Source organism: Acanthochromis polyacanthus, chromosome 23 (assembly GCF_021347895.1).
Source record: "Acanthochromis polyacanthus isolate Apoly-LR-REF ecotype Palm Island chromosome 23, KAUST_Apoly_ChrSc, whole genome shotgun sequence".
NCBI lineage: Eukaryota > Metazoa > Chordata > Actinopteri > Pomacentridae > Acanthochromis > Acanthochromis polyacanthus.
The window spans coordinates 11906102-11927440 of NC_067135.1; the positions used below are offsets into that span (position 1 = coordinate 11906102).

Consider the following 21339-nt stretch of genomic DNA (forward strand, 5'->3'; position numbering starts at 1 on the left):
TTTCACCTTTACACATGGAATTGACAGTCCATTTACTTTGACATTTGGTGAAATATGGGTTCCAGTGGACAGTTATATAAGAAGATCAATACCACTCACATCTGTGTGTTAATATAGAGACCCAGTGCTAGTCAGTGTTTAGCCTAGCTAATCCTAAAGACTGGAAACAGAGGGAACAGCTACAGTAATCCAGCTCTTATTCCCCCATGAAGTCACAATGTGTAAATACTTATTCTTGCATTTATAAATAAACTTGTTGTCAAGAAATAGTTACAGCTTATGACATGTTTGTAGCTTGAAAAGAGCCAATTGGGCTGTTTTCTATGCTTCTACCTCTGCAAGAACCACTAATTATTTTGACATTTGTGTTCATTTATGGATTCAACTCACATTATGTTAATTTAGATATCAGATATCTCTCCTTGCTTTCAGTCTTTATGTTAAGCTAAGCTAACCACAGGGACTGAGCTCCATTATTAATCAGGACAAGTCGTCCTGACGTTCTCGTCTCACTTTCTGATTCAGATTGAACATTCTTCTCAAAAATGTCAGTCTGCTTCCTCATGCTTTATTCAAGGCTGCACAACGCAACATATAAGGTGTATATTTAGCATAAAATAAGGGGCAATTTAATGGAAGAATTCAATATACTACTCAATAACTAACACATACTCTTGTCCACACTGAATACAAATGTTAAACATTTGTAGTGTTGGTTAAAAAAAAAAAGCATGTGAAGCCCTCAGGCTAATGACATCAACAAAAATTAAGTAGAGTCAGGAGTCAGTAAACCTGGATTTCGATCAATGAAACAAGATCGAAAGTGTGGGCTGAGGTTACTTTGACAAATAAAAACAGTAATGTGAACCATGACTCACAAAAAAAGAGAGAGCCCAGAAGACTTCTGATCAAGAACCGTTGATTTGCATAGAGTTGGAGAGGGTTATAGAGCAATCTCTAAGAATTATGTTTGATATTCATCATTGCACGGTTAAAGAATAAGTCTCGTACTGTAGCCTCTCACCATAGAAGTGGGCTGCTGAGAAGATGACTCCAAAAGCAGAACACAGAATCCTCAATGAGCTAGAAATGAACCCAAGAGTAACAGCTTAAGCCTTGAAGGAATCATTGGAGCTGATTAACATCTCTGTTCATGAATCTACCCATCGGTGGAGATTTCTGGTGGAGTGAAGGCGATACATCCTGCAAATTGCTTCAAAGTTCATCAAAATACATAGAAGGAAAGACCTTGGTGCATAAGAATTTCCAGAAATGCAAGCATGTCCATGCAAATATGGCATGCTTCATGGATGGCATGAAGCATGCCATCCATGACAGAACACCACAAAGGAAGCGTCTGCTCTCCAAAAAAAAAAAAAAAAAAAGCAAAAACTAAAGCTGAAGTTTGCCAAAAAAAAAACACCCTGACACTCCACATCACTGCAAGAGAAAGGTTTGAACTGATGAAACTAAGCTTGGCTTAGGAAGAGCACGCGGCACTGCATACCAACATGAAAAATATTCCATCCCAGGGGTGGAGTACAGTGGAGGGAGGATGACGATTTGGGGCTGATTCGCTGCCTCTGGGTCTGAACTGCTTGTCATCATCAAGGGAAAAAAAGAATTCCCAGGTTTATCAAGTTATCTTACAGAATAATGTCAAAGTGGCTGTCTGAAAGCCGAAGCTCAGTGCAGGTTGGGTGATGCACAAGCAGCAACCTTCAGGGCTGAATATTAGAGCCAACATGGAAATGCCAACAACTGCAGCTCGTCGAATGGCCACTTGAGGCTGTGTCCAAAAGTGAGTCAATCCCCATAGAGCCCCATGCAAAAATGTCAACTTCACTACAGAAATAAACACGCTTACAGCTTGGGAAAAGCAACAGATTTAGTCTCAACAGCCAATTTCCCTGTTCGTGACAACTATGGAGGGGTGAATTTTAATACCAGTCACTTTCTTAAACTGTATTCATGCTTAAATGCAATAAAGGCATTGTGAAATTGCCCTTATTTACATTTATTGCAGTTAGTTAGTGGGTGAACTGAACTACTGGGGCCAGGTTGATTGTACAGTCTGGGTGCAGTAGGAAGAAATGCAGTCACTTGGACTATAGCAAGTTCATGTAGGCGGCAGAGAACGTTGCGAGGATTTATCTAGCAACGGCCACTATGACAAAGATGTCTGTGGCGGTTAATGACTTCCAGAACTCATGTATTTAAGACAAATGGGAAGCTACTAGGACACTGGTCCTGTGCAAATATCATGTTTCCTGGGAGAAAAATAGCTCTATCAGGATATAGAATTGTGTCCAGCATGCTTAATTTGTTTTAAACATTAACCAATAAGTATTGATTAATTACTGATAAAGCTGTTTCATATTTGCATCTGGTTGGAAATTACTGTGGCATGCTGATGACAATAGCTGATCAATGTACTGTTTGATAGCAGAGCAAAGTGTAAAATCAATGCTTTAATGTCATATAAACTCATATAAGCAGCGCAGCGTAAGACCGTATCGACAGATTTACTTATTTGTATGTCTTTTCAGGTGCATTTAGCAAAGCCTGCATTTGCTGTCCTGTCATTGTTCCTAGCATGTGTGCGCCTTTGGAGAGGGAGGCTGGGCCGAGTGGAGAGGACATTATGAAGATGGACGACGCTGTCACAGTGGGATGGTGTTTGTCGCAATGCAAGCATTTTCTTCTACTCTATTATCATTATCATGGCTGATGTTATTGTTACAACGGCCATTTCAGGAAGTGGTTGAGCTGCTGAGGCCGAAAGGCAGAAAAAGCTAAATGGAAAACAGAGATATTGGAATTCAAGGAGTGAATATGTGTTGTATAATATCTACATTTACAGATAATTGGGAGCATACAGTATGACTGCTACGCCTTATGAAATCTTTACGGCTCCGTGTGTGGCCACAATATGGGAGCAAACAGCAACAAAAGAAAGTACTCGCAGGTTGATTCATTGTTCCTTAAGGACATTTGTATGGTTAATGGTCTAACTATGCTGCAAAACCGAGCATGAAGGAAGGTTAGGGCTCAACGAAGGATTTTAACTGTTATGAGCCTTGACACACAAACTGGCCATAATCAAAATTCAGCAGCCGCAGCACCAGATCAATGCGGCAGAAATCCAAATTAGTCAAAATGATGCAAGTTAGCAATGCCACCGCAGCTCCGGCTTCACACTGCCATTGACAGGCCACTTGTGTTGATGCTGTTCCCTCGTTTCTTTACCCCCGCACGTCCCCTCGCCTCTCTCTCACATGGTTGTCCTTTAGGATGCTGGAGCAGGTGTGATAAATGCTGCCGTTTAAATCAAAGCACTCCCCTCTCCCTCCTCGCTCCTCTGGGGAGAAAGAGGATGCCTCCATGCAGATTGATATCGGAAGGCCCAGCCATATCCTGCAAGGCCTGACTGATGGTCTGTCTGGATAAAAAATGAACTTTATACCCACCACGCGCGCTATGATTCATGTGCCTCCCCTCCCCCTTCCACATATACCTTCACTACACGCTCTCTGGAAACACTATAGTACATCACATAGTGCTGCACCGCCTGCCTACGCCCAGAAAATACCAATGAGGCGTTTGCAAAACATCAAACTCGCAGTGTTTTCCTTCATTTACTGAGATAATTTTTAAAAATCAAGCATTCTTTTAGTCTTTTTACTGCTGCTTTTTATCAGTATTTAACTACACACTGCTGCAAAAATAAATATACGTTGAAACCTTATCCCTTGAGTCCTGTTTGGCAGAGATTTTCTTGTTTGACCACTGGTTCTGTTTGGTCCTTCTGCCCTTCCATACCATCATGAGTGACAGGCAGGCAGAAGCCCCTGGGTCACATTAGTCACAGCTAGCATTCTGTTCTTCTTCTTCTTTGCCGCGCTAAAAAAACATGGTGAAGCATTGCACTTTCCGCTCCAAAAGTGAGTAGGTAGTGTGGGAGGTGGCGGTGCAAAAGAAGAACACAGCCTTGCTTTAGGTTTTCCAATTAATTCGCCGTCTGAAGGCAAAACAATATTTGCAGAGAGGGATAATTGAGAATAAATTATCTGTAACGTCTCACTTGAACCGCTAGAAGAAGACAAGTCGAGCCTAATGGCATCGCTTCTCACACGAGACAAAATGTTTTGACACAGCGTCACAAATTTTACCGCGGTCATTTAGGCCTTTATATTGTCTGCTACGACCAAAACAGCTCGGCCGGTTGAGTCCTCCTCTTTGGGGAGGAGCTGAACTGAATCATAAAAGCTTTTTCTTTTTTTCTTCCCGGAGAGGTGTCAGTGTCGACGGAATAGCATTTCCATAATTGCACCCTATAAAAGTGTCGGGTGACTGACGGTTAGGGCTAATGAGAGAGTGGAAAAGGACAGTGAGGTGACATCCCATAATTATCACCTCAAATCTAAAAGTCAGAAGAAGAAGAAAAAGTTTTTAAAAAAAAAGGAAGGAAAACATCAATATGATATGTATAGGTTTTTTTTTCTATAGCTGTTTGACAGAGATGTTACAGTGATGAGAAAAACTCATCGACAGGCACAGTTTGAAACAAAGAAAGTTACTCGTATTCGCGTTTGAGGAAGTGCGCTTCGAAAGACTTAAAAAGAATTGACTTATAACATCTAAAGATGCATTTCTTGGGGACTGAGTGGCACCTTTCATTGCCATTTTGATGCACCCCTACAACACAGTCAGTCCCAAGGGCGCGATAAAAGACCGGCACGTAAACCTTTTGATGAAATTGAAATCCTTGGCGGCTCAGGAAATACAACCCCAGCACTATATGAAACTTGCCCCATTTGTCATTGATCAAAAGGTATTAAAACTATAATAAAGATCCGTTAGCGGCTGATTAAAGGTCACATGAAGCTAACAGAGATTGAATAACAATAAAAAAATAAAACCGCAAAAATCAATAGCGCAAATATTGGTCCTTTCATATGAGCAACTGTAGTGATGATTAAAGAGCTTTCATTGGAGTGCAGTCGTGGGATTTGTTTCGGCTCCAATCATGAAATGAGCAATGTTGCCAAATAATTTCTGTAATGGGTGAAAATAAGAGGAAAAAAAATTCTGGCTTTATCGCATGATGAAATTCAAAGAAAAAAATGACACAATTTGGACAAAAGATGCTTCTAAGACACTCACACAACACTAGAAATACTGTGTTAGCGTCTATTGCTATGCACTGCATTTGCTAGCTCTCTCCGTCCCTGACATGAAGCACTCCGGCTGGTCATTGATTGGGATTTTAACGGCAGGAACAAAAAAGACAATGATTGAGGTACTTACCCTAATGACACCTCTGTTCCAGCAGTGTTCTTTTGTGTGACTTGATTGAACGGGCAGAGGGTGTAAATATACCTGCAGAGGAACAAAAAAAAAGGAAAAAATTCATGCAGCCGGGCAGGGAAATGGATGGTTTAATCTATGACGGTTTTTAAATCTTTCTCAGATTGTTTCTCTTCACGTTTCTTTGCCTTTTTCTGAGCCTTTAATTGAAATTTAAGAGTGCTGGAACCTGGGATATTACTTTAAAGAAAGTACGTTTCTGCAGACCAAATTTAAAAGATCCCTATGAAAAATGTTGAGTATTCATTTCAAACCTTCACAAATCTGTATTTTAATAATTAACAATATATTACATGATTAAATCTAATATGAATGCAGCAAATGTGGCTAATTGTTCTGGCTTCATGGCTCACAGCAACACAGTTTTTTGGCAATTGTCAATGCTCTCATTCGTATCATTTCCAAGTATTAGCAAAACAAACTTTGATAAACTAACTTTTGGCTACAACAACCAACAGACTAATGACTATAGTGGAGCAATTAGCAGCAAAAGAGCAGCTAGCTAATTCTGTCATGGGTCAATGAAGACCAAAACAGAGCTAAAAGGGGAGTAAATGTTTTGTCCAACTATGAATTACTGTTACAGGCAATGACTGTTAATATAGTCTAAACAACTTCATAACATAATACTACTTCAATGTAATGTGACATAAAATTAGCATATTTACAATCACTGCTTAAATCAAGTAGAATTTGCAGACATAGTTTGGTAGCTTTGCCCCAAAATAAAGTTTAAAAAGCGGTTTCCCTCGCAGGATATGTTATATTTATGCATGCACACAGTTTCAAAACGATCATGCAACAAAACTATTAGATAAATGTTGCCTAGTTTACTGATCAGATGGCTGATTTTTTCATATGTCATCTAGCTGCAATCTTTAGAGTCACAAAATTCTCCCATAGATTTTAATTCAGTAGTCCTGTCAAGCCCGTATTATTGGCCAAAGTAAGGGGTTTTAACATCCAGTCTTAAACCTCCCATATTGCTAACAGAGGGCCTGATTTATTTCTAACACATTTGATATCTATAAGCTAAAAACGGATGGTTACGATTGTCAGGCTACCACACGAGGCAGTGGATGCTATTGCCAAGCAAAACATAAACAAGTCCAGCACTTGAGGCTAATGTTAGCTAATTGATGGTTGAAATCTCATCACAAGTTCTCACTGAAGAAAAAACAATCCATGCTGACTTCTTTTTTCCAACTGTTTTCTCATTCAGACATGTTTAGCCTTCTGTTTTTGTTATTTTTTTATTATTAGCACTTGGGGATGTTATTGAAAAAGCATTAATCAATCAGTCCAATTGAGTCATACAGTCTCTTTGTGTTTTTCTGTCTATTAAACTGTTTTAGAGCTTCTTTGTTGCTGTTTTTTGTCTCCTGCAGTTAGGGCTAGGGATGTCGATGACTAAGTGTTAATCAGTTAATTGCCAGTAACGACTGAACATAATAACAAGAATATTAAACAATAAGGCAAAAGATGAAGGCAAAGCATGTCAGAAAATGTATTAAAGATTAACTGTAGTTCCTTGCTTGTGCTACCAGGTGTTTTTTTTGAGATGGAAGACTGCAGCTTGTTTGCTGTGCTTTATAGTTTGGCAGTCAGAGGAGGTGATTGCTCGCACTACAGCATTGTGGGGGTTTAGCTAGCAAAGAGCACCATGACCAAGACTTCTGTGGTGGTTAATGGATTCTGTCCACTGCTTGTATATTAATATAAGCCAAATTCTACCTCTACAGCAGTTCTGTAGCTGAGTTGCAGAATCTGTGGGGAATATTAAGTGTCTTGTTAAAAATGCTTTCATTGGCACATGGGAAAACATCCATGGCACTTCAAGATAACGATTAATCAATTACTGGTTGATGAGGAAAATTAGTTATTAGTTTTACAGCAAATCGTTGCTCCACTATTTCAGTTTTGCTAACATTTGGTTCCCCTTGAGATCACTTGAGGTGGCTGACTGCTCCCTCTAGGACAATAATTCTGATCCTAGCCAGAAATATAATTGTAACTGTCAGATTCAGTATTGGCCCAAAAAGTCTATCTGCTATGCTTTATACAAAACACAACATGTAGTGAAGGCAGCCAAAATCAAGTAGAAAAAAAAGCAATGTTGATATTGTAAGCAGGAGAATTCTTGAGCAAGTAGACTTTTTCTGAGCTCAATGGCTACCTACTGGGACAAAAGACCGACAAGGAGCAACCAGTTAGCCTGCCACCCACAGCTCTTTTACTAAGGCAAAGAGAAGTCTAGAGGAGTTAGCAATTAGCAGTGACAATCACTAATGCACTTGCTGGGGACAGTGCTGCAGAGTGGAGGCAGGATCACAAGCTCTAGTAACAAACTGATCAAAGACCTGGATGGCGAAAACGACAGGGGGAAAAGGAAGCTGGGCTTTTTTTTCCTTGACATTTGAACCATTACACTGACTGTTACAGAAGAGCAGAAGCTGCCCAGACAGCTACAACCAGAGAAAGAGATAGAACGAGAGGAAGGGGGAGGAAAAAAATGGCTACAGCGAAAGTAGACGTGGGCCGGGAAGTACGAGGGGGGGATCAAAAGCTGTATGAGGGAAAAGCAAGATGAAAGAAAAGAAAATGATGAACATCAGAGACAGAGGGGATAGCGGGAGAGGTAAGTGATTGGCTGTGGAGTTCTTTTCGCTCTTGTTTGCGCTTGTTTGCGGAATGAATTTAATGCTTCTCATCTCGGAGACTTTCATTTTGCCATTTATCCTTTCATGTCTACTGTATATTTCAGCGAGTATGCCCCTTCCCACATTCAGCAGATATAAGGAAAAGAGAAAAAAATAACAGAGGCATCTTTTTTTGACTGCAGACTAAGCAGTACAGCTCAGAGGAGGAATAAATGGATGATTCCTCCTGATTTAGTAGAACACCTACTTTTTTTTCTCTGTTGGAGGTTGACATTTAAGTTTTTCTTATTGTTGCTTTTGGAAATTTCTCAACAATTTTGCAAACAGGCAACTTTGTATCAATTCTCTTCAGCACCACCTTCAATAAATTCCACCCAAGGCTCCAAAATAACTTTATACATCAAGGCCTGAGCAAACAATTTAGCTGCACCCACAGTTTTAATAAAATAAGTGTATGAAGAGACCGTGATCGCTTGGAGGTTATTCTGACAATAACAAATGATGAAAAAACACCACTTCAATTACTCTCAGTTCTGGGAAAATGGTTGAGAATGTGCACATACAACCATAGTGGCAGATTTCAGTCATTCATTTTACTTATTTAAAACCCCGGAGAACATATTGTAGGTTTATTACTGACTGGTCAGGAGAGCAGTCATAATTACTGGGGGCTATTGGCCAACTCCTCCCAGATAAAACAATCCGCTGACCCCCAACGCTCTCCTGAAAACTGAAAGTGACCTGACACCCAATGCAATTTTGCTCAGACACAGCTGACATATCAAGTGAGGTACCACTGCAAGTTAGCAAATACAAGCAAACACCTCTGACAGAATGGTCCCAGACCATGTAAAACACATTAAAACATCCAAAAAGACCCACTTTGGATTCATAATTGTCTTATGGAATCAACAAATATCAGTAATATATGCAATACATAGCTCGTACACAAAATATCAGTGGAATCAATCACCAGAAAAAACGGCAAAACGAATAACATAACCAAAAAATAGCATAATTTCAAAAAGAATAAAACCTACAATTTAAAAATGCTCCCTAAACGTCTCACATGCATCTAGGTGGTGTGCACAGAGAAGCCTCTAGTCTCCACTCAGGCTCACCAGTGCAACCAGTACAAAAAAAATTTAGTTGCACATGACAGATTTTGATACAAACTTCCAAACCTGCCTACCTATTCTGGAGAAACCAACCTCCTCCTTCTTATCTACTGGATTCACAATCTTCAGTTATAAATTCAGTCAGTATAATAGGTACTTCTGTTAATATGAGCTAAAGATGCAACTTTTCAGGACAGCTTTCATTTGACTTCAATTCCCCTATGATCACAGATTTCTTCATGTACTTTTCCAATATGGCAGTGAAAATTCTTGACTGTTATCTTGCATAGTTACAGAGATATTGTTACTCAAACAGCCTCAAACTTCAATGTGCAAAAAATGTGCAAAAGGTAGGTTGATGGGCAGCTTAAAAAACTAACCACAGGTTGTAAAATAGGCATGGTAATACCACCAAACATCATCAGCAAAACCCTGGAGCACCTCATGTCTATGTTCATAGTCCATTTTTGTAGAGCCTCTAACCAAACAACTTTAAAATAACATCACCCGACACCACATAGTTCCAACACTGATGAAACCACCACAAGGGGACTACATAGAAACAACATTACAGCCTATCAGCAATCAGCTACTGACAACTACCTCCAACTGAATGTGGACAAAACAAAAGATCTGGCCATTCACCTGTGAAACATTTCCCACCCTAGACTGAACCAGACCTCCATCCACGTACAGTCAGTCAAACAGGTCAGCAGCTTCACATACACAGTCGATAAATCGAGTGTTGCTGAACACTGGCATCCAGAAACAGCAAAGGCTCCATGTAATAACCGGACTGAGAGCTCCGTCTGTTGCCGCCCACCTTCTGCTGTTGCTTTGTAAAAGCATAATTCCACCCATCCTGTTTTACTGTCTCCCCTGTTTTTGTTTTTTTTCTCACAATGCTAACCATCTCCAACGAAAACAAACTCACCAAGATCACACACTGCCTCCAAAATCCTCAGCCTCCCAACTCCCACTGCCAGATCAGCTGAGAGAGCCGGCGAACGTCTTACAGAAGTAACAGCATATCCTGATCACTACCTGAAAGCATTTTTAACTGCAGTATTGTCCAGTCACACATACTGGACTTAAACATGAGAAAAAGGCTTGTTTTGGCACAAGATTAGTTCCATTTGCCTTTACAGCTCTGAACTCCATAGCACTGATCATGTTGTAGCTTGTTTATCTGTATGTTTTGCATGGATAAACTTGCATAAACATAACCTGCTGGGATGATAAAGAGTAGAAGTCTATCTGTTGGATTGATTACCATAAGATTTGGCACATTCATGGTGCTCAGATGTTGAGTTCTATACTTTAGTGATCCTCTAACCTCTCCACTGGGATCAAAGGTTTTATTTATCCAGTGAGATATCGGAACATTTACTGAAAAAGCACATCAATTCATGGCCTCCAAAAGATAAATCCATGCGACCTCCTGAGTGCCTTCTAGCACCACAATGAGGTTGTGAATTGGAGATATCGTAGTGGAATCAACGTCATGGAATATGGCAAAGACATTCAAGTCCCCCTCTAGAGAAAAAAGCGTCATCTTTTGGTGATACCTGACTTTTGATTTAGCAGGATCATTCAGCAAAGTTTATCCAGCGATTTAGTTTATGTACATCTGTTTAATAGTGGAAGAGCCACAGTTTCCAAAACCAGAGAAGGTACAGGACAGGTAATGTAAGGAGCATGCTCATCATTGTCCCCAGCATTCATATGTTTGTGCACCAGGATTGGAAAGTCAAGTCATAATTCTAGTGTAATGTCCTGAAGTGTCAATATGTAGCCCAAACAACCTGAATTGTGGTGCAATGGCATGTCGTGTGCCTGGTCACAGCATGGTGATTGTACACTGTTTAGAAAGCCGTGAAAAACTGTCACACCCCACCAACTCTTCTCATTAGATTTGGCCTCCTGTGACTTATTCCTCTTTTGCAAAGTGAAATTCAATTCATTTTGACACAGTTTTGGAGATTCAGCACTCGTAGAAAGTACTTGACATGTTTACACAAAACAAGGGTTACAAGAATTGCAGAATAGTTGTATCACTATACATGGTGGGTGATTACTATGACGGGATAACAGCCATCTTTAAATCAGAAATGCAGCCTCAGAACTTTTTTTAATTGCACTTTGTAATCACCTGCAGCTGAGCATTGTGTTAGCATGCTAACATTAAGCATAATGTATAGAGTCAGCCAAAATAATGTATAAATGGTCTGTATTTATATAGCGCTTTACTATACCTGAAAGATACCCAAAGCGCTTTACATTATACATCACATTCACCCATTCACACACTGATGGTGGAAGCTGCCATGCAAGGCACTAACTACAACCCGTCAGGAGCAATTAGGGGTTCGGTGTCTTGCTCAGGGACACCTGGACATGAGCTCTCCGGACCAAGGACTGAACCGGCAACCCTCTGTTTGCAAGACAGTCATTCTACCCACTGAGCCATGCCGACCTATACACACATCAGAAAAAGAAAAAATTGCATAAATATTCCAATACCAAATTTTTCAGACATCATGAGATTAATACAAGTTACCTTTGGCCTCCAAATTACAAGAGGTGCTCAAAGTGCTGGCCATTAGCTTCCAGACATTTATGTTATGTTGTCACTTGTTGATGCTACATTCAAGAGGGTAATGCCATCTGTTGGGAAAACATTGTACAACAGTACACAGTGTTATTGGAATTTGATCAAAGAGGTATCTATTTGTATAAAAGTACTTTAAAAATTAAATAGTTATGCAAGCTTTTCTTTTCCTGTGTGCACATTATTTTGGCTGACTGTACGTAAAACAGCATGCTAGCTTGCTCATGCTGCATTTAGCGTTGCTGTACACTCTTCTATTCAAGATACAGGATCTAAGAACTAGCTCGAAGTTTTAGCACAGCTTATGTAGACTCCATCAAGGACACCTTCAGATTAAACATCGTGACAGCTTAACACTCACCAATGGAAACATCATATCTGCTCCACAAAACTGTAAACCCAATTTTCTAACATGCACAATTATTTCTGGTTCTAAAGTGCAACTGAATGCCAAATAAAACAATGCAATATGTGCCAAACAGCCTCCAGCACTAAATAAATGAATAATAAAATAAATAAATGTGAAATCCCTCTCGACACTGGCTTTATTGTTCCTTATACAAGCCACCAGATTCATTAAGTTTGTAAAGCAGGTGTTTCAGCAACAACAAACATCCTCATCTGAGCTCAGAAACAGATGGCACCTGATAGACACCGGCACAGCGAGTGGAGGACGGGGGGAAGGAAAAAGGGGTAACGCAATGAAAAAGCTATCAAATGAGTCCCAAAAGGGAGTACCCCTGTACGTCTGTACATCTCTTCCCTCTCTCCATCACTCTGCCACATAGCCTCAAGGCGAAACCATCCATCCCTGCCCACTTTTGCTGACACCAACGCCATCACTGCACAAAAAAAAAAAAAAGCGAGGCTATTTGTGTTTGGGGGCACTGTGATGTGACCTTGGACGCTCGCCTCCATGTGGCAGCTTGCGAGAAAACAAAAGCAGGCAAAGCAACATAGAAAATGCGGAGAAAAGAAAGTTAGAAATGCCCAACATGCACACTGAGGTACAGGTTGATTAGCTGGCTGTCTTCACATTCTGCCATCTGTGTTACATAAATGAGAAATGGCAGAAAAGGTCAAACATTTACACAAACTGTCCCCGGCTATCCTTCAGAGACCGAGCACAGCGAAGGAGGAAATATGGGCTAAGATGGACAGGTGGTGACAAAAGGCTCCCAGCAGAGGAGACTGACAGCAGCGGAAATGCAAGAACTGAGAAGCAGCCGCGAGAACAAAGACAAAAGACGGAAGGGAAGGGCAAGATGGGAGGATGAAAAGGAATAAAAGTGCGCAAAAAATAAGAGCGAGTGGGAGGGAATCTGCTGGTGACGCTGTGCATCTGAATCACCGACTGTACGGCCGAATATGACAGATGATGACGTGCAACAAGAGGGACACTGGGCGGAAGACGCAAAGAATAAGAAGCTGATTGAACCTTTGACGATAATTAAAAGCAGCAGATCAAAACTGACAACGCCAATCCTCCCATTTAGGCCCTGAACTCCACACTGCATTCGATCTGTCACCATCTGACAATGCACCTCTGACACTGGCTATAATAAGTTGGTGTTCCAGGAGCCTGAAGGTACGCAGTTACAGAACAAATATCTCAGATACAACCTCGTAGCCCCCAAGGCAGCATTTCACGCTTCACCGACGAGCAGCAGGCTCAGTTTGCTCCAGAAATCTGCTGATTTCTGGAGCAAAACTAGTTCTGAATATGTCCCAAATTTAAGGTAACAAAATTAAAGCTTAACACATGAACACAAAGCTCATTGTAGTCTTAGAGGACACATCTTTAGCTCATTTTTTTTGCATTCGAAAACACTGTAGGAAGACTTAATCACACATAAGTGAACACATTTAAGGAATTTTACTCCAATGTTTCTTTGAAATTCATATAAAAATGAAACACACATGCATTTAGACAAGAAAACTGGGTTTTTAGAATAATATAAAACCAAAGATATGTGAAGAAGATCGGTTGAAAGTGAGCCAAAGTTTCCTGTAACTTTAAGACGAATAGATCTTTGCATTGTGTTTTAAAACATCAGTCTCGCTCAGTTGTCACGGAAAGAGAAGAGAAACTGTTTATATCCCAAATAAATGTAATAAATTCTTAAATAAATCAAAACAAATTTCCACGTCTTACATCCTCAGCAGCTGTTTATATACTACTACTTGTCACAGAAGGAGTTTTATTAGAAAACACTGTATTGTTTAAATGCTAACCCTAACCCTGTAAACTTAATAAGATGCTTAAGATAAAGTGCTACTGGACTTGGTTTATTAAAAACGTGGGCCTTGTTCTCATAGTTTTGGCCAGTAGGTCTGTTGGTTTTGATTCATTGCTGAGAACAAAGCAACTTACTAAATATAAGAAACAATAAAACAGCACCGTAATGTAACCAAATATGCAGATCTGTTGGGAAAGTGAGAAATGTTCATGTCTTGACATATATTTAATGGTAATCTCACGTACTTACATGAGCAAGACATTGTGAGGGCAAAATCACTCTTTCCCCTTTCTAAGACCATTATGGCCTTTAGACAGGCAGATGCTGCAGGAGATTAGATCGTCTATTCTGATGTGACTAATCAGACTAGTTGTCTCCATATTTGTCTGCAATTTGAATCTGACCTTCTCACAACTACAATGTATAGAATTAAAGATCAGAGAGAATCCTCAGAACTGATGCTGGCATTACGTACTTGCATGGACTGCTGCTCTGTTGGTGTCACTTCTCCTGACGTCAGTAAACTTTACTCGCAACTTAAGTCATGTGAGTCTCAAGTGTGTCTCTTGACCTCTCCAAACTTCCACAACAGACACGATTTTAAAAAAGTTTCAAGCAAATCGGAGATGATCGATCAGAATAAGTAGGATGATTTAGATGGAATAACCTAATACTATTTCCATTTAATTTGCTGTCTGACAATGGAACAGAAGTCCTTGGTTGTACTCAAACCATGTCAGCTCTGCTCGACTTATTTTTTCACATTCCCACACACGAGTTGGTAATTATATTTATAACATACAAGAATCATTACAAAACTATGGGGGGAAAAAAAGAGCAACACTGTTAGAAAACTGAATCAACCTCCAACAATCAGATGTTAATTACACCTCTGACACAATCCCTTGACTAGTTTTCAGTCGGGCTACCTGGGAAGGCAAGGAAAAAAAGGAGAAAACGAAGCATATTTTCTCCTCAGTCCACTGAGATCCAGTCAAGACAGAAGGAGAGAAACAGCAATTAAGCATTTCTCCCAGTGGGCTGCTGTGTGGGTGGAGTTCACTGGAGGTGACGCTGAAGCTGCAGCGGCATCAACACGGGCTTCAGGTATCACCGTCAGCTGCACGCCGGAGGTCGGAGGTGTTTCAGCGACACGAAGTGACGCCGTTAATTGTTTATTAGCAAACTTTAAGGCAAACCGGCGGCATTCATCTCGATACCATGCAGCCACCCGAGGTCAAGAATGTGTTTCAATAACTGTTTACGTTGCATAACGGGTCGTACTCCAGGTAGCTGTGTTTATTTGAGTCATCCTCGTGCGTGCTGATGATATTTTAAGATTTATATCATTTTGTCATCAATAAATGAGAAAGAGGAAAAATACTTTTTCTGCTTTGCTATATGTGTTTTTGGCAATATTGTTATTGAGGTTCAACAACACTGACATGAAATACAGCGCATAAAAAGCTTCTATTGTCGAGCAGTGAGAGATAAAAAATAATAGAAAAATAAATTGCTTTTGCGCCTTTTTCAGTAGGCACGCAATTATAGCTGCTGACACTCACATTTAGACTAACACAAAGGGAAAAACAGCAGTTCAACTAACATCTTTCTAGTTCTGGTACTCACTGTATGCATGAAGGTTGCTCTATATATCAATAAACTTTCTTTTATGAAGGCTCCACATGTGCACAGCAAAACAAGTAAAGGACAGAAGAGAAACACTGGAAATGAACATATGGTTGCCAAAAAACAGAATGATTTCGGATTCTTACAATTAAATGAAAGTGAATGTGACACAAAATGTTTCATTACTGCATTTGGCGCTCACATATAGAATGCCAAATATTTATTCAGTAGCGTTTCTGCCCATGAATTCACTCACTCTACATTACAGGAACAGTTAGATTCACATTCACATAATTGAATGTTTAGACAGAAACAGACATTTTGCCTGATACAGACACCCAATATGTGTTTGTCTCCTCAGCCTGAATCAATAGTGAATCTTCTGACCTGCTGTAAAGGCAGGAGATCTGTCTGACACCTATCTGTCCTTTAATCAGCGGCTCCTGCTTTAAGCTCCTGTGTCAACAAGCCGACATCTTACTCAAGTGTCTTAGGTGGAGGTTAGGGCTGCAGCAGCACCTTCATCACCCAGCTGGACCCAAAACACAACTCTATAGGCAACTGTGATGTTAAACTACAATGTAAAGACCACAGGAACACACCAAAAACAAATAAAACACCTCCAGTCCTGACAGTAAAAAGCTGCTCTGTACTCTGTGTACCTTTTTAAACACAGCGGATAAGAATAAAATGGGCACCTGGAAAATGGCATTCCCTGGACTAAACTTGGATAACTGCTGATGAGGTGAGTTTTCTTCCTGTTTGAGTCTAACTTAGAAAAATGCAGAGCTAGTAGTGCTACAACATATTTATTGTGCTTGTTTGTGGCTGCTTCTTTTCTAATTCTGCTGGCGTGTCAATAGTTGAGATAGCAATGATTTTCTTGCACTCTACAGCGAATCAATACAACTTAAAATCAGAGGAGCATTTATGTCAACCAGCTACAACATCTAAACCACTGACAGATGATACTGATCATATCAATTTAATGACATGTTCCACTGGGAACCTGGGCTCTGACATGTACCACCTACTGAGGAGCGGCTCAAGGAAGACAGCAAATACACCAAAAAGTTGACCCAACCTCCAAACTCTGCATATCCCAATGAAACCAAACTGTTTTGGCTGGACAAGGGCAGCCTAAAGAATATTAGGCAGGTGGCTGTAATGTGGCTGATATAAAGTGTACAATAGAAGTGCATAAAATCACTTAAATGTCAAATAATTCCAAATTATATCGCCTTACAGCAACTGCACAACTTCAGTTTATAAGATGAACAGTAGACTATTTGATCGTATTTGAAATAATAATAATAAAAAAACCTAAAATTTGCAGCACAAATTTCTAGTAAGACGTTCTTCTCTTTACTGTAGGGGCTGTGTTGCTGAACCTTTCCCCTTAAAATACCTCAAAGGCTGGATTCAAGTCAGGCGACACGTTTGGTGAGGTTTGACTCTTTGCTTTGGATGTTTCTCCTTCTAGAATATTCCTCTTCTGCCAATGCAGACAGGGAACTATCTTGTCGGCCAGTGTTTTGGTTTATCCATAGACATTAATCTACAAATGTCACCTCCCAAACACCTCTTGCACTCATGCAACCCCATATCATCGAACTCCGATCTCTGGGCTTCACTGTCAGGATGATGCATTCACTGTCGTAGTTCCTGGACATGTTCTTATCAAACACGCTGGACTCTATCTGAGAAAATCTTGCTCTGAAATGTATCTTGGTCTTCACCTGATCAAAGAATGTGCTCCCAACATTTATCAGACTTCTTTCCATGTTCTTCAGCGAAGTTTAATCTGGAACTTTTGCGTCAAACAGGTTTTTTTTTATTCATCCACAGAGAATGGTGTTCTTTACACTGTCTGAGGTTCACAGAAACTCTGGTTTCCATTGATAACCCCTGTTCCAAATCTGAAGCAGCTGTTGTCCGTTTTTTACAGCTGAAATGTCAAAGTAGAGCACTGCCCACAGAGTGATTTTAGAAGGACGACCGCTGCAGCTCTGATCAGTGGTACTATGGTTGCGTCTATATCAGATGGTTACTGCTGCAGCTGTGTTTCACTGACGGTAAAATGATCTTTTTGGATGCTTTTGTGTTGTTGTGATTTCTCGCAATTAGATTTTTCAGTTTCAGTTCTTGTCAATGTGGAGCCACGATGCAGACATGTGGAGAGACGAAGCCCATAGGTCCAAAAGTGAGAAGGCTTTACTCATTTTAGAATCGTGTCTATGCAGCTAGACTGATTGGAAATCACAGGTAGACTCAGTTTCAGTGACCAAAGGTGTATTCACGTTTGTTGCACTGAGTTTCTACTTTCTGTACTTTCAATGTAATCTTTCTATAGTGTTTATTTTTGCTTTACTGTCCATTTGAAAAAAATAGTGCACGTACAAAGAGGTAATACAATTTGAAAACATTTGACATTTAATTGTTAATTCACAGGACTGTACTGATGTTCTGTACTGTAGATGTGGCTTCTAAGGATATATATACAGAAATTAGCATCAATATATTTAATTTTTTATGTATGTTTTTAAAGCTGTAATGAATTGAAATCATCTTGTTCAGACAGACAGATTAAAAGTAGAGTCTTTAAATAACACTGGCACAAAGGCACAGGCAGCAGTATGCGGGATCAGTACCTATAGTACAGCTCAATACATACATATACAAGCATTTAACTAAACATTTAAGTGGTACTTGTGTAACACTGCAAACTTAATAATTAAACCCAACACATAACTGAATTATCCCTGATTTGTAACTGGTTCACTGCACCTTGACTGTATTGGTGTAACAGTATTTGTAAGTATTACTTATGGAAGAAGTGAAAGCCTGCTCTTATCTTAAAAGCAATTTCCTTTTCTTACTACAGTGGTTGTTTTCCCAGGACACCATCTAATATAGGAGCACCTACAGTAAGAGATGAAGGTGGGAGAGAGGCCATTTGATTTATGTCTTGGTGGTGGAAAGGTTCTGCAGTGTTTGGGTCTCGAGTAAAAGTTTTAAAATACAGCCATGATCCGAATTTCATTTTGGTGTGGTCATCTCATCAGTTCTGAAGTGCAATTATGGAATCAAACTTCAATACTGCAGCTAAAATTAGGAGGACTGTTTAAAATTCCATTTCCAAGGCTCATATAATTTCAGTGCGGCATCTTTAAGTTTATCTTTAATGCTGACAGTCAAAAGACCCATTCGTCTAGAGTCATTTTTAAAAGGAGACATGTTCAAAGTACAGTCTTTAAATCATATTACGCTTCGCTTTTGAGAAATAACATGAAGGGGGAAGGTGAACGCATAGCAGAGACCTCATTCCAACCTGAACTGCACAGAGAAAAATAATAGAGTGAAAAAGCCTCTTTCCCTCAAATGATGCCTCAATTTAAATGCAAAAAATAGGAAACAATACAAGCCGAAACTTGAAGCCAATTTAGTTTTTAGAGCCATCACTAAGACCAATGAGGCAAACAGCCTCTGGTAGGTCATTTAAAGCTACATTCTCGTTCCATCTCTCCAGATGCAACATTATTACTGCTGCCATTTTCCTCTCAGAAATATACTTGAAGGTTGAGACATGATGGCACTAACGGAAAACAGAAAAATGTAGTTTTCCGAATGCACAAATAAAAGGCCGATTGAATTGCATGATAACAACACGGTGCACATACATACACCAGTGTTTATAAAAGCATTTTGAATGTATGCACATATGCGTAGATTTTCATACAGTTGTGAACAACAGTTTATATACAAATGTGAGGACCAAGTATACCATGGCAGTCTTGACTTTCTAATGACTCCTATAACTTTTGTTGAAATATAACAACATCTGCTGGGTTAAAAATACACATACAGCAATGCTAGTATTTCATTAAATGTCCTTTTGCCATTTTTACCCAATTTTGGTAGCCCTCCACAAGCTTCTGGTTGTATCTCTGAACACTTCTCTTGACAGAATTGGTGCAGCTAAACTAAAGATGTTGTCTTTCTGACACATACTTGTTTCTTCATCGCAGTCCACATGTTTTTGATGGGATTTAAGTCCTTGATTTTAGCCTAATTTAACCATTTCTTTACCACTTTTGAGGTGTATTTGGGGTCACTGTCTTGTTCAAACACCAAACTGTGTCCAAGATCAACCTTCTGTCTGATGATTTTAGTTTTCATTATTATTATTATTATCATGTTTTTATATAAACAGTAAATGTAAAGCATCCTGTGTAGGTGTAGAGCAAGTTGGCTCAAAATAAAATGATTATATTTTTCCTCCTCAGAGCCACAAAAAATGGTTCATAACACTAAAACGTGTTAGGCAATCTACTTCAACATAACTTAAGGTGATAATTAGAGTTCCCACATTACAAGTGAAAATAAGAACAGAGCCAATGAACAGAGGCTTTGAGAGTGACTGTGAAACATCTGCTCCCACAACACTCCAACTCGCTTCAAGTCAAGCCTACTTTCTGCACATTAAGGTCTATGTTTAAGAGACGCGTTGAAAACAACAGGGTGATACTTTAGCCTCTCATATGGTCCATTAAATATGGTTTATTAATACAATGTAAAGAATGCAAGAAAAAGTAGGTGGAGATTTCCTAAATTATAAACTGGCATAATAATAATGGGGATGGGGATATTCGTTGTGTTGTGGGTCTGTTTGTAGTATTTTCTTTTTACCATATGGGAAAAAAGATGTGCACTCCAGTCAAGGATAGGAAAATAAAAATCTTACATAACTAGACAAGCCCTCAGTAGATGGCAGAACCACGCCCATGCATGATACTCTGTATCAATTTTGATCATCCTACATATATCCCTTCTTATACAAATGATGCAATATGCAGGAAATGTGCTAAGTGATCCCTGTGACCTTGACCTTGATCTGCTGACCTCTAACTCCACAACTGAGCAGGGAACCTTAGACCGATCTTCAGTGCCAAGTTTGATCATCCTGACTTCAGCACTTGCAGAAATATCTGAACGGACATACACACACACATACATACTTACCCAGCCAGCCAGATACCGAAGCGAATGCAGTAACCCCGCTGACGCACACGTCAGGCGTGGTTAATTAACACAAATGCCAGAAACGCTCCATTGAAAGGCCCTGGCCTGTAGCAATGTCAGCGAGCTTCAGCAAAGACTGTCCTTCTAAATCACATTTTTGCAGTGGATGTGGTGGCATCAGTTCATAAATGTTAGAAACTTTTAAGCCAGGATGGAGACTTAAGTTTAACTAAGCCAGACAGAAATACTAAAAATCAATGAACAAAAGCAGATGACAACACCTTGTGCACTGTCAAAATGTTCCAAATGGAACTCATAGTTCACAGTTTACACTAAAGAAGTGCAAAAACACGCACATAAACATAGCAAATAAACTATTTTGATTGTGATTGTTTGAATTGGAGATCATACAAAATAGAGGGAACCTCAAACCAAACCCAACACCCTCTGTAAAATGTTTCTGGATGAACACATGTAGTAAAAAATGTGTAGCTATCTATTTTAATAGTGGGTACAGGTGACAACAGACTGAATTTGCTCTGCAGCTGAAACAGACTGTGGGAGATCACAAGTTGATAAAGGTTCGGCCAATACCCATTCTCTCAATATAATACTTTTGGTTTAAAGGTGATAAAAGAAAACCGTAATGATTTCTATTCTTATTGCTCAGTATAATTCCGGTCTCCATA

At 39.7% G+C, this 21339-nt stretch overlaps 1 protein-coding gene across 2 annotated transcripts in view; it reads right to left on the reverse strand.

Annotated features, from left to right (window-relative positions):
• LOC110949534 (glucosidase 2 subunit beta-like) overlaps positions 1-21339 on the reverse strand; it is a 155506-nt gene that overhangs the window by 23550 nt on the left and 110617 nt on the right. The window contains exon 13 of one of the 2 annotated variants that reach the window (XM_022191648.2): positions 5311-5382. The exons of the other annotated variant lie outside the window; for it this stretch is intronic. Coding sequence (XP_022047340.1) covers positions 5311-5382 — 72 coding nt within the window. The remainder of the gene's footprint in view (positions 1-5310; positions 5383-21339) is intronic. 2 annotated transcript variants of the gene reach the window in all.